Source organism: Trichechus manatus, unplaced genomic scaffold, assembly GCF_000243295.1.
Source record: "Trichechus manatus latirostris isolate Lorelei unplaced genomic scaffold, TriManLat1.0 scaffold00014, whole genome shotgun sequence".
NCBI classification, from domain to species: domain Eukaryota; kingdom Metazoa; phylum Chordata; class Mammalia; order Sirenia; family Trichechidae; genus Trichechus; species Trichechus manatus.
This window is the reverse complement of record NW_004443950.1, coordinates 14,274,359-14,288,506: the sequence shown is the minus strand read 5'-3', so window position 1 is coordinate 14,288,506 and position 14,148 is coordinate 14,274,359. Positions and strand designations below refer to the sequence as shown.

General features: G+C 40.6%; 1 protein-coding gene across 4 annotated transcripts in view; it reads left to right on the top strand.

Annotated features, from left to right (window-relative positions):
• Positions 1-14,148, top strand: part of FTO (FTO alpha-ketoglutarate dependent dioxygenase) — a 430,315-nt gene that overhangs the window by 194,348 nt on the left and 221,819 nt on the right. For all 4 annotated transcript variants that reach the window (XM_004371582.2, XM_023726895.1, XM_023726896.1 and 1 more), the window contains exon 7: positions 8,568-8,687. In XM_004371582.2, coding sequence (XP_004371639.1) covers positions 8,568-8,687 — 120 coding nt within the window. The remainder of the gene's footprint in view (positions 1-8,567; positions 8,688-14,148) is intronic.

The following is a 14,148-nucleotide window of genomic DNA, read 5'->3' as shown; positions in this document are numbered from 1 at the left end:
GAGAGAGTTTTGCAGGATATATTATTCTTGGTTGGCAGTTATTTTCTTTCAAGGTTTTATATATGTTATCCCATTGCCTTCTTGCCTGCATAGTTTCTGCTGAGTAATCAGAGGTTAGTCTTATTGTTTCCCCATTGTAAGTGACTTTGTTTTTCTCGAGCTGCACTCAGGATTCTTTCTTTGTCTTTGGTTTTGGCATGTGTGATACGTTTTGGTGACTTTCTTTTGAGGTCTATGCTATATAGGGTTCGTTGAGCTTCTTGGATGGTCGGCTTTTTGTCTTTTGTGATATTTGGGACATATTCTGGCAGCTAATCTTCAAAAATGTTTTCTGTTTTCCGTTTTCTTCCTCTGTTCTCATACTCCAGTGACATGCAGATTTTTGCTCTTGATTGTGTCCTAGATAATCCTTAGTTTTTTCTTCATTCTTTTCTCAGATTTTTTTGTCAACCTAAGTGTTGTTATGCTACAGCAGTCGGCTTGGGATTGAGTACTTGCATGTTCATTCTCTACAGTGTTCTGTTCTTAAATAAAAGCACAAATGTCTGCAGTAGTTACCCCAGTTTCTTGTTGTTTGCTTTCCTTTTTCTAAGGCCCCATGCCTTTTCTGGGCTAATTATAGGATGAATCCCTTAGTTTTACATGCTGCAAACTTTCAGATTGTGCGGGTTTAGAAGGAGCTTGTTTTCCCTGTCTTAGACGATTTCTAACTAAGCAGTCTGGAAACTTTGGGGATTGTCACTGAGCACCTTTTGGAGATACTTTTTCCAATTTTTAGAGTTTTATGAGTTTTAGAAAAGGATTTAGTTCACTTATAAGCAGAATCTTCCTCTGTGTTATTAAATGGCCTATTTTCCTTCTTAAATATTAAAATGTGGAATTCAGTTTCTTCACCTAGTAGGTTTCACCTAGGAAAGTGCATTATTATTTGGTTCCCATTTGGTTCATATCAGACCTGCATCTTTCTTGTAGTGCTGTGAAAGGTCCTTCATAAGATATCTCTTTGTAGATTGGGCCTTAGCATGTCTTCTCTTCTCTAATTTCTTTCTTAGTGAAATAAGTTATTTTGGTTAATTCAGTAAGACATTAACTCCAAGGGACATGCCCACACATTTCAGGGGGGTACTGTATGTCCTAACCTGTGAGCAAGGCAGGTGCCCAAACTGTCTCATCAGAAGAAAAGTAGGTGACATTTGCTTACCTGTAGGAGTGTCAGAGATATTTTACAATTATATGGTAATGTGGTTCAGAAATATGATTTTGGAATCTTATGAGCTTTGCTCCCTAATGAATGGGTGCCTAAGTGCTCAATGACTAAGGTTCAGATGAACGGGTGAATTTTGTTTCTATCTCCCCTTCATACTTTTTCTCAGCATTTCTTGAAGAAATACTTTTTTTTCTAAATTTTATTTTGTTGTTGTTCTTGAGAATATACACAGAAAAACATAAACCAACAGTTTCTACGTGTACAATTTAGTGACATTGATTACATTCTTCTAGCTGTGCAACCACTTTCACCCTCCTTTTCTGGGCTTTTCCTACCTCATTAACATAAACTCACTGCCCCCTAAGATTCCTGTCTAATCTTTTGAGTTATTATCAATTTGGTCCCATATAGATAGTTCTTAAAAGAGCAAACTGCCCAAGGCAGACCATTTTTATTATTTAAGCTAAACTGTTGTTTGGTTTTAAGATGACTTATGCAGTGGGTAAAAGCTTGGCTGCTAACCAAAAGGTCGGCAATTTGAATCTACCAGCTACCCCTTGGAAACCCTATGGGGCAGTTCTACTCTGTCCTATAGGGTCACTATGAGTTGGAGTAGACTCGACGGCAGTGGGTTTGTTTTTGGGCCATTGTTTCTCTGTTGTTTGTGTGTCTTATGATTTTTTTGTTGGGGCATTGGAATTTTTGATGGTGTTAACTTTCTCAGTTTTCCCCAGTATTTGGTGTTTTTGCCCACACTACTTTCTGCAAGAAACTCTCAGGTGTGCCGAGTTTTCAGCCTTTGCTTACCGTTCTTCTCCCTCTCTGTGCTAGCTCCTTTTCCTTCCCTGGTTTAATTGGGATTAGAAAGTTCCAGATCTCATTTTTCAACTTTCAATCTCTTCCACACACACCAGAAGACATACTGTGGTCAGTCTGTCCACCGGCGGGCTCCGCCACGCAGTCGAGATATCGTGTACTAATCAGTCTGTCCATTAGGCGTTGTAGTCCCTTCGTTCTGTTTTTTACTCCATTCTCTGTTTCTGCAATCATGTTTTTAGTCGAAAAACCCACACTCAGTGAGCCCCTTTCGGGGCTGGGTGTTGCCCTCTGGTTTTGCCCGAGGTTTCCTTCCCTGCTTTGTGGGGGCTGCTTATATCTCAGCTGGCATTTAGGGGAAGCACAGGTAGACTTCCCTCCATTTCAGGAAAAGGAGGGGCCAGCACTCCTCAGAAAGACCTCTGAGAGATCTGTCTTGCTGGTTTCAGAGCCCCAGTTGCCCTGTGGTGATTGTTTGAAGCAGTCTCCACTTACATGACCCACCTCCTGACTCTGCTGTTGGGAATCTTTTGTAGGAGTTCATATCAGTCTAGCAGGTGTGACAGTTACTGGTTAAGGGAGGGGTAATCACACTCCGAGCAGACCCTTAGGGTGGTCTGCCTTGTTGTTATTAGAGCCCACCCTGTTGTATGTTGACTATGGGTGTAGTCTCTACTCAAGATGCCTGCTTCCTAGCACCCAAAAGCCTTCCTAGCATGCAGAAGTCAACAGTCCTCAGTACTGACTTAAGGGGGAGCAGGCAGACCCAAATGGATCTTCAGTGAGGTCTGTTCTGTTTGTTTCAGAGGCCTGAGCTATAGGGTACACAGGGAGGGATGTCGAGTACTGGCTATAGGAGCAGACTCCACTGCAGGGCCCTTCTGTAGCAATTTACAGGAGGCTTGCAGGTGAGAGCGTCCAGTTAGAGGAAGTCTGTCACACTCCAAATGGACCTCCAGGGAGATTGGCCTTGTTGCTATCAGAGCCCTCCCTGTAGTATTTTGGCTGTGGGTTTGCCTTCGCTAAAGATGCCTGTTTCTTAGCTCATAGCAGCCTCAGTCAGCAGTCTTCAGCGCTGACAAACCTCAACTGACTCCCCAGGAGATCTGTCCTGTTGGTATCAGAGGCCTGAGCTATGGGATGCGAGGGAGGCTGGTAGAGTGTTTACTATGGGAGCAGATTCCACCGCACGGGCCTTCTATAGCATAGCAGTAGGCTTGCAGCCGACAGTGTACGGATGGGGGAAGTTCTGGCAAGTTCCAAATGGATCCTTAGGGAGGTCTGTCTTACTGCTATAGAAGCCCTGCCTGGAGTATGTTGGCTGCGAGCGTAGCCTACACTAAAGATGCCTGCTTCTTAGCACACAGCAGCCTTAGTAGTCTTTAGCAGTGACTGAAAGGGGAGCAGAAGGACCAGAACTGACTCCCCAGGAGGTCTGTCCTGTTGGTTTCAGAGGCCTGAGCTGTAGGATGCACAGGGAGGCAAGTAGAGGGTTGAGTAAGGGAGCTGACTTCATTGCATAGGCCTTCTGTAGCAAATTCACAGTAGGATTGCAGCCGATACTGTCTGGGTAGCGGACGTGCCCGCACACTCCAAACTAACCCCCAGGGCGGTTTGCCTCATTGATTTTAGAGCAGAAACTTGGGGTCCTGTCTCTTTGTATAGGCAGGGGCTGTGGTGGTTAAGGAAGCAGGCTCTTTTTCTGAGGCCGCTACCCAAGTTCACAGCAGCCGGCTGCCTGCATAGCTGGTGGATGGGCAGAGACGGTGGTGGAAGTGATCTTCCTTGCGACTCATTGTTAATTTGTTGATTCTTGCCTGTCTGCAGTTCCCCACTGCTTTTCTCTCTCCTTGATTCAGAGTGCTTCAAAGATGAGCACCATTTCTTTGTTGTATGTCTTGTATTTGTGGAGGAGGTTGGGACAATGGTTTTTTGATGCCACCATCTTCCAAAATGCTTTATTTGATGGATCTCTTTTTTGAGTAGTCCCCGTGGAGAAGGAAGGTGCAGTTAAGAGGGTTATAGAGATGGTTTCTGGGTCACAGCTATAAAACTATAACTATCATGAACATGTTTTTATTTTCTCTGATAATTCAGAAGGCCCTTTGGAATCATAAGATCCTGCAGATCCTTTAGGCTGTTATTATGCCTTCTGAGGCCCATGAGCATAAATTATCCTTGTATTGTAATTGCTTAAATGATTGGATAATAGTGAATTTTCATTAAGTGCATGTCTGAAATCAGGGAATTTGGTTTATAGGCATAATTAAAACTCTGAGGGAACCTAGAGCGAGCTACCACACGTTGTCTCCCTGCTGCTCAGGTCTGCAGGGAATCTCCATCACCCGTGGAGTGTTCCTTGGCCTCAAGTCAGCTACTGCCCTCCTGACGGCTTGTCTCTTATTTCTGCTCTGTTAGCTGGGAGCATTCCTGGAGGGACTGCACTTTGGGGTGGGGATGAAGACCCTACTTCTGTCATGGTTAGAACTTCATCAGTCAGTCAATATGGTTTAGGCTGTGATTTTTTTAGGTCTGAAGTGAAAGGGCTTCCATTCTATTGTGAGTCCTGGTCCTTCGGTTTTGGTGCAGCATTCACCCTGCAGCTTTCCCTCCTAATCCCCCCAGTTTAGGAAAAAACAACAGTTATTTTTTTTAAACTCATACTCTGAATCCAGTAGTTGGAAATGTGTTTTACTTCTTTAAGAAAGGTGCCTACTTCTTTTCTTGGCAGTGGGGGAACTGGTGAGGGTGGCATTTAATTAAAATTCCGTAATATTTTTTACTCACAACATTGAAAGTCCGGTAATGGAGTTGAATAAAATTCAGGCCACTGAATTTGATTCCCACGAAGATTGTATCTCGTGGGCAGTACTCAACTCATGAATAAAGCGGTATTATGAGTAGGACCTCAGTATTGAACTTTTCTAACTGGCCTTAATGGAAGGGGGGGTAGGCATGAATTGACATGGGTGTTAAAACTTTTCTTGCTCAGAAAATTTCATAAGATCGTAATGTCCTTGTGGAAAGTAAATTCTAGACCTCATTCAGTTTGTATCTCCAGCATTTAATTTAGCATATAGCAGGGTGCGTGTGTGTTTGTGTGTATGTGTGTAAATATATATATACACACACACAACTACTGTATACTAAGTCTATATACACACACATATACTTTAAGTTAAAAATGTTTCAATTGAGAAAGTAAGAACTCTGTAATAAAAATAATAATTAACTGCTAACATTATTGAATGCTATTTATCAGGCACTGTTCTAAGTACTTCTCTGTATTTTCCAATTTAATCATCACCACAAACCTATGTGGTTATCTCCATTTTACAGATAACCTAGTTATTCAGTAGTGGAGCCCAGTTTTTAACTGATTCCAGAGCCCTTACTATTAACCATGCCTCAGAAGATAGTTGGTCATCTGAGGATAAGATGAAGTCATTATTTATTAAAATGGACAGGACTCTTTCTTTGCTCTCTTGTCTGGTAGCAAAGTTTCCAGTATGCCCCTCTCCTTGCTTCTGAGTTTCATTTACTGAAATCCAGGTTGCAGTGTACCCTGATAGGATGAATATAAACTACAGGTAGTCCCCAGCTTATGACATATTCGTGTTATGACAAACTGCACTTACGACCATCCATTTTTTTTCCTGTGTTGCAGTGTGTAATTTGCTGATGTTATCATCCTCAGATGTTCACTTGCAAATGTTTATATGTAATGTTTCCAGCCCCTAAAGACAAGTAAAGATTGGATTTATAAGGATACTGATAATAAAAAGAATAATAATGAAAACTAAAAAAAAAAAAAGATGTATTCGACTTACATCAGAACCGACTTATGACGGAGTCATTGGGATGGAACCCTGTCATGGACTTCCTGTGATTACGTATGATAATCTGTTTTATTTCCTGGGATACCTTGGTTGTTGTGGCTTATGTATTTTGTCTTCTTCAATGGAAATAACCAGCCTAAATATAGGAAAACCTTTTAAAATCTTTTCAACTCTTCTTAACATAGGGCTTGATGCTGTGTTGACAGTCTTTTCTTGTAGTGTGAACAGATTTCATGTGAAGTCCATTAAAAAGGACTCTTTTTTTTTTCTTGGTGATAAAGATGTTGTTAAACCTGTATTTTCACAAAAGTTGAACCACAGTTGTATTCATTCTCATTTCAAAGCACTTAAGTTTACCTCTGTTAACCACTGTCTTTTAATACCACAGATAAGGTTTAGCAACTGTTGTCTTAATATTGTCTATATTTCTTTTTTTTGTTTAAACAGCTTTAACTGAAATCAGTTCTACGTTTCCAACAAACATTTAGTTAATGTAAACTAAAACCCTTTCATGACTTGGTGTTCTCAGGTTACTCATTTGGGCCATTTTCACCATTGTTAAATCTTCACAAGTTGCTTTTGTTTGCCTCATGAAAGTTCAATGTGGATAAACAAACAAAAAATTCTTTGTGGTAACAGGTGAAGATTATAATAGCTCTGAGTCTGTACAGGGAACATGATTACTTTAGCAAAGTGAGACGACCCAGCATTAATCTCTGAGAGTTCTGCATTTCGTTAGAGGGTAGAGGTGAAAAGAGTTTTTGAGCTGGAGTTGTACTTTGTTGGTAAAATCTAATTTTCAAGTTGAAAATGAATAATAGAAGACATGGAAAATAGATAGAAAGCCATGTCTTATCTTTCCAAAGCTTTACTCAGCCTCTCATCTAAATATGTTGGAATTATTTCGGTTGCAAGGGACAGAAAACTCAACTTGAATTGGCTTAAATAAAAAGGGCTTCAGGAATAGCTTGATCAAGGGTCAGTTGCTGTTACCAGGATCTGGTTTTTATTTTTCCATCTTGCAGCTACCCCCTGCTGTGTTGACTGTTTTCCCCTTTTGCTGGCAAAATGGCTGGAGAATCCTCTTCCTGTATCTCTGATGAAGTCTTGAGATATTTTCTAATTGAACATATGCCTATTCTCCTCTAACCCAATTCTGTGACCAGATAAATGTCATGGTTTAGATTGGCTTAGAACTGGGTCACACATTCCACTTCTGGCTTGTCCACATGGACTGACACTGAAGAACGAATTGATTACTATCTTGGTTGAATTGTGTCCTCCAAAAATATGTGTCATCTGGGCTAGGCCATGATTCTCAGTATTGTGTGGTTGTCCACCATTTTGTAATCTGATATGAATATCCTATGTGTTGTAAATCCTAACCTCTGTGATGTTAATGGAGCCCTTATGGTGCAGTGGTTAAGAGCTACTGCTACTAATCAAAAGGTCTGCAGTTGGAATCCACCAGCCACTCCTTGGAAACCCTATGGGGCAGTTCTGCTCTGTCCTATGGGGTCACTATGAATCTGAATCAAATGGACAGCAAAGGGTTTGGTTTTTGGTTTTATGATGTTAATGAGGCAGGATTGGAAGCAGTTATGTTAATGAGGCAGGACTCAATTTACAGGATTAGGTTATATCTTGAGTCAGTCTCTTTTGAGATACAAAAGAGAGAATTTAGCAGAGAGGAGGGGGACCTCATGCTACTAAGGAAGAAGCACCAGGAGTAGAGTGCATCCTTTGGACCGGGATCTCTGCGCTGAGAAACTCCTAGACCAGGGGAAGACTGATGATAAGGACCTTCTCCCAGAGCTGACAGAGAAAGCCTTCCCCTGGAGCTGACACCCTGAATTGGGACTTCTAGCCTCCTACACTGTGAGAGAATAAACTTCTCTTTGTTGAAGCCATCCTCTTGAGATGTTTCTGTTATAGCAGCACTAGATATCTAAGACAGTTACCAAATGAATAGCTGGAGTTTGACTAGAAGAAGGAAGAACGCCAATAAGGCAAACAATGGAAGTTTACTACAGTAGGTACATAGGAAGGAAAATAAATTATTAATATCTTTGCTAGTCTTTATGCCTGTTGTCATTTGCCCTGTCTGAGTTATAAAGTGACAATTTGGATGACTCTACAGGTTTAATATGTGCCTATATAATTATATATAATTATGTTGTTCAGTTATATGAAATGAAATCATCACGAGTTCTTTGTGACCCATGGGTAAATTATTTATTTTAGATCTAAGAAATTTAAAATTGGTATTTCCTAATATGTGTCTCTGTTTGCTTTTAATACCAGTCTTTAATAACACGTTACATTAAAAAAAAAATCTTCTGTTTGATTATATCTTTCCTATCATACATAGTACAGACTGCTGTCTACTCTAGGCTCTCAGTATTTGTTGATTACTTACAGTTTCCTCACATCTGACTAATGAAGGTAGTTGGAAACCCCTCCCAAGCCTGAGCTGGGTTGTCTTACTAAAAGGACCGCACCTTTAAGGCTCCTCACTGCTTAGTTTTGCAAAAATGCTCTAGAGACTCAGAGTTATACTGGGAGCCCATTAGGCTGTGCTTTTCTCACATTTCCTCACCCTATGGCTATTAAGTTACTGGAGGAAAATTGAGTGACGAAGTCATTGTCCTTGCTTGTCCATCTCAAGGACATTATAACTACTGCCTTCTCTTTGTGGTCAACAGGTAGAGTTTGAGTGGCTGAGACAGTATTGGTTTCAAGGCAATCGATATAAAAAGTGCACTGATTGGTGGTGTCAACCCATGACTCAACTGGAAGGACTGTGGAAGAAGATGGAAGGTGTGGTAAGTACATGAAGTCTGGGAACCATATTTTCTGGCATGCTGTGCTATGTGCGGGAGCCCTGGTGGTGCAGTGGTTAAGCGCTTGACTGCTAACCAAAAGGTTGGCAGTTCAAATCCACCAGCCGCTCCTTGGAAACTGTATGGGGCAGTTCAATCTGTCCTACAGGGTCGCTATGAGTCAGAGTCGACTTGACGGCAACAGGTTTGGTTTTTATTTTTTTTGGTATACTATACGAATTCTCCACTGCTTATTTTACATAGGCAAATGCATATTTATTTTTTCCATATTATTGAATGAGGCTATTCTTGGTAAGACAATGGGAAGGGCCAAGATTTTGTCAGTACAACCTCAGTTCCATTCAGTGAACATTTATTGAATATTTCCTGTGTATAAAACACTGCGCTAGACATATGCTGGGAAGTGACGATGAGGGGAGAATACAATGATAATATCTAAAATCTGTTTGCATTTCTATATGTGCCATAGGCGGGAATCCCTTGGTGGCGCAAACGATTAGACACTCGGCTATTAACTGAAAGATTGGCAGTTTGGCAGTTTGAACCTACCCAGAAACGCCTTGGAAGATAGCCCTGGTGATCTGCTTTCAAAAGGTCACAGCTTTGAAAACCCTGTGGAGCAGTTCTACTCTGCGCACAGGGTTACCGTGAGTCAGAGTTTACTTGGTGGCAGCTAACAACATGCAGTGGGCTCTATTCTAAGGGCCTTCCCTGTATTAACTCTTAAATTCTTACAGCATTCCTATGAGGTGTAGAAACTATCATGAACCCTGACTTATAGATGTGACAACTGAGGCACAGAGAAATTAAGTGCCTCTCCAAGGTCCCATAGTAAGTGACAGAGCAAGATTTAAACCCAGGCAGTCTAGCTTTTGAGCTTCTACTCTTAACCACTACATTCAGACAGCTCAACAAGGAGAGAGACATGAATATAGCTGGGTATTACATTAGCTAAAAGGAAATCTTGAATTAAAGGTATTTAAAAAAAAGAATCACAGTCCAGAAGAGGGAATATTAATGTCAGACCACTGGAATTGGGACTGCTGTGAAATGTTACATGTGGCTTTTAGGGGCCTTAGATGGGGAAGGGTTGGGTGGGACAGGGCATTTGAAGGGAACATTGGGCTCCAGGAACTGTAAAAAACAAGCTCAGAAGTGTGGAAGTCCAGTGTGACTTGTGTGCCGTGGAGTTGACACCAACTCATGGCGGCCCTATAGGACAAGGTAGAACTTCCACATAGGGTTTCTTAGGGTGTAATTTTTATAGGGAGCCCTGGTGGTGCGGTGGTTAAGTGCTCGGCTGCTAACTGAAAGATTGGTGGTTGGAATCCACCAGCCACTCCTCAGGAGAAAGATGTGTCAGTCTGCTTCCGTAAAGATTTACAGCCTTGGCAACCCTATGGAGTAATTCTCCTCTGTCCTATAGGGTCACCATGAGTCTGCATTGACTCAGGAGCAATGGATTAATTTTTACAGGAGCAAATCTCCAGGTCTCATCTCCGGTGGAGCAGCTGGTGGGTTCAAACAGCCAACCTGTTAGCAGCCAAGCGTTTAACCGTTGCACCACCCAGCACTCCTTGCAGTGTGACTATAGGAAGTAATATAGTAGGGGTGCAGCTAGAAGGCAAGTTAAGGCCACTTGAAGGTCTTGAATTAAGTCTTAAATAATAGTAATAGCAAACAGTTACATGATACTTATTAAGTACCTATTCTAAAACACTATTCGAAGTGTTTTTTATATAACTTATTTGACCTTTATGACAACCCTATAAAGGAGGTATTATTTTTTTCCTCATTTTACAAATGAGGAAACTGAAGGACAAAGAGTTTATGTACCTTCCTCAAGGTCATACGGCTAATAGGTGAGGGAGCTGGGATCTGAACTCATGAAGGCTGGCTCTCGGGTCCTTGCCCTTCTCCACCTCACTGTTCTGTCTCCAAACAGTTGAATTTAAAATGTAGTGGGACAGTGATAAAAGCCTGCGAAACTCTGGAGATAATACCAGTGCACAGAATTTGAAATGTGCTGGAAACAACAAACTCATCTGCAAAAATGGGTAGCTATTGCTAATCCCTGTTTTTTTTTTATATATTTTTATAATAAAATATCAAGTGAAAACTCTTGAAGGCTTCAGTTTGAAAGTCTGGGTCTGAATCCAGAAGTCCCTGCTTTCCAGGCATCTCCTCAGATCTTTAAACCAGGCCTTTTCACGGACATAGGTTACAGTCTTTCTTTTAGTGCATTAATAGTGTCACTAAGATGGATTTCTGCGAAGTCCTGAATCAGTGCAAAACTGAGCATCGTAAAACGCAGTTGGAGCTAGTGTAAAGTCCGTGCCTAAATCTCCTTAGTTCTATTTCAAACTCAGCCTGAGTGGAGTGTACTCCATGTTTGGGGGATACATGTATAAAGGCAACTTTAGTTTGAGAAACTTTTAGTTCATTTATTTATTTTGGACTGTGTAATTCTGGTTTTGTCCATTTACATGTAGTTAGTTAGAACTTCTTTACTTGTCACACCTTAACTCTAGGAGGTCACCTTGACTTTGGGATTGTAATTTGGCAATGCTGTGGATTAGGATTGACAGGCAAATCAAGAAAGGAAATCTTACTGGTTTTGTAAAAAAATAAAATAAAACTACTTTTGTTCAAGGGTTGTTTTGTTTTTTAAGTGAAATCTTTGGTTTTGTGAGCTTACCAGTGATGTTCCTTAAAAATTAATTGAATAGATTTAGTTATGTTTTTATTTGGTGACAGTGGCACATTAGTTAGAGGGAATATCTCCCGTTTATTTTTTCTTGTGTGAAAAATACTGAAATAAACAGCGATCTTGGCAATTTTCCAAGGCTAGTTTCCTTGCAGTTGGTATGGCATTACTAAGTGTTCTGAGTGAAATCAATGGCCTCAGTGTCTCTGCTCCACAAGCCTCAGGATGATCATTATCAACAGAGTAAACGTTTGGGCCAAGATAAAAGGGATGGTACTTCTAAATTAAATTCAAGAATTGCTTCAAGCCTTTTAAATGACAAACTCATAATAATTTATTTTTGCTGTTGGAAGACAGAAGAGAATAATCACTGGAAAGGTCTACAGTTCTGTGGCTCTGTTGGTGCAGTGCCACCTGGTATTTGTGTCCTGACCATGCAATTGGTGCTCTGTAGCAGCCTGCCAAGGAGCCCTGGTGGCACAGTGGTTAAGCGCTCAGCTACTAACCAAGAGGTCGATGGTTTGAACCCACCAGCCGCTTCGTGGAAGAAGGATGTGGCAGTTTGCTTCCTTAAAGATTACAACCTTGGAAGCCCTATGGGGCAGTTCTACTCTGTTCCATAGGGTTGCTATGAGTCAGAATCCACTGGAGGGCTACATGTTTTTAGCAGCTCGCCTCGTATTTTTTCAGTTGCAAGCAGTAGGGGGCAATGTTGAGCTACCAGTTTGAGGCTCCACGATTCTATCCAGCCTTTCAGGAGAATGCATACAAATCTACCATTAACTGTCAAGAATTATCCCTGTTGCTTCAAGTTAGCTGTAATCTCTAAGATTCCACAATACAGGAAATCAGTTGTGGGTTAACAAATTCAACAGCAATTTAACATAAAAAGAGCAGTGTTTGGTGCACATTTGGATTCTATAGACTTAGGCTAATCTAAAAGGCATTTCTGAATGTACTCACTTTGCTTCCAGGCACTCACTATATTTTCCAAAATTATTATCATTTTATACGAATGATTCTTCTTTATCTTTCCGTTTTGCTTGAATTGTAAAATCGTGTGTGTTGTGAAAAGCCTCCTCTAATAAATGCATTTTGTCTTTTCTGCAACACAGCATCGATTTCTTTTGGTGAGAAAATAAAACAAAAAACCTCAGGCAACATGTGCGTGACTTTTCACCTTTTGCTTATGAGTGAAGCAACCCTGGCAGCCCTTGTGCTGGAGAAGAGACTCGTGTTGTAGTTTCTCTAAGTCTGTGTGTTCTTTTTTCACTTTGTGGTTGGAAGGGGTAGTCTCAGGTAGCAGATAGAAGAAAAATGGAAAATGAGCTTTGAAATCACTTTTCTTCCATTAATGGTTATTGCTTCACATGTCTTAACCAGTCACATATTTCAAAAAGTTTAGTCAGCTGTCTCTAAAACTCCCCCAGCCTCTACTTCCCATCCTCTGTTCGAGCAAGCACTGTTTTTATCACGCTGTTTGTTCTTGCCGTCCCCCCGCCCCGGATACTTTGACTCTGTGCATGCTCTTGTAATGTAAATGTTAAACCTTATATTTGAATGACATTCTGATAAAATATCACTTTTCCCCTGAATATTACCTCATGAATTTATGAGCCATTAAGCCCAAAGCAACATAACCCTTTCTTATAACCCAGGAATTTAGCCTAGCCTTTCCTGTCCTCTTTGCTCCTTACTCAGGAAAGTTCTGAAACACTGTAACACTATTAAAATATTGTGTTGTATTTTATTTTTTAAAAATCAACCCATTACCCCTCATCCAAGATTAGTTTATTATGAAGAGAGTCTTCAGGATAAGAGAGAGTTACCATTTGAAAGAAACTGTACAAGCTGTGCTTTCTGGGTAAAGAGAAATATGAAAAGCTGAAATCTCCTGTGAGGTGAGGAAGTCTTGCTGTAGCCAGAGATTCAGTGGATAGGCCATTTGTCTCTTAGGGTCTGGTATCACGCTTCACAAAACTGACATTTATTTTACCTATAAAAATGTTTTAACACTATCAAATTCACAGTGATTCAGAAAAGACTGGTAGGCATGATAGCCTCTAAATTGATGACATTTATTCATTTCCTTTTGACCTTTAAAAAAAAAAAAGGTCAATTTGGTATAATCCAATGGAAATATTCTAGAATCATTTACAGAGTAAACTTTTATAAAAGTACCAATGATTTGTATACTGGAGAGAAATTTCTTCATGCTTCTTTTGTTGGCTTTTTTCCTTTTAGAAGAGAAAGAGTAGATCCTGATCACTCCGAATGTTTTGAATTGCGTTTCCTGTCTTGACAGTTCATTGTGCCAGGGTAGCTGTGTGTTTATATGGCAGTTGGCCTTAATAACCTTTATTGACTTTAGTGGGTTGGAGCCAAGTCCGGATTATTTTAATGTATCCGTTTTGAAACAGTGTAAAACACAGCATATAATTATGTTAGGTAAGCTATAGGCTACATTTAATTCCACCCATTTATGTTAAAATTTGGCACAGGAGAGCAGAGAGATGTGGAAAACGAGTAGGTGCTTTATTTAATAATATTCCCATTTTCTTGTTGTTAACGGTTTAAGAGAAAAATGTACTTAAGAATATGAAGGTTGTCCTTTACAAGTCAGTTGGAATAGTTTTACTTCCCTGTCATTTTGGCCTGCCGAAATCGGGAGGCTGTCCATGGCTGCATAGCTGAGTCCTCCTTAGTAGAGATCACACAGTTGTAGGAAACAGTGTA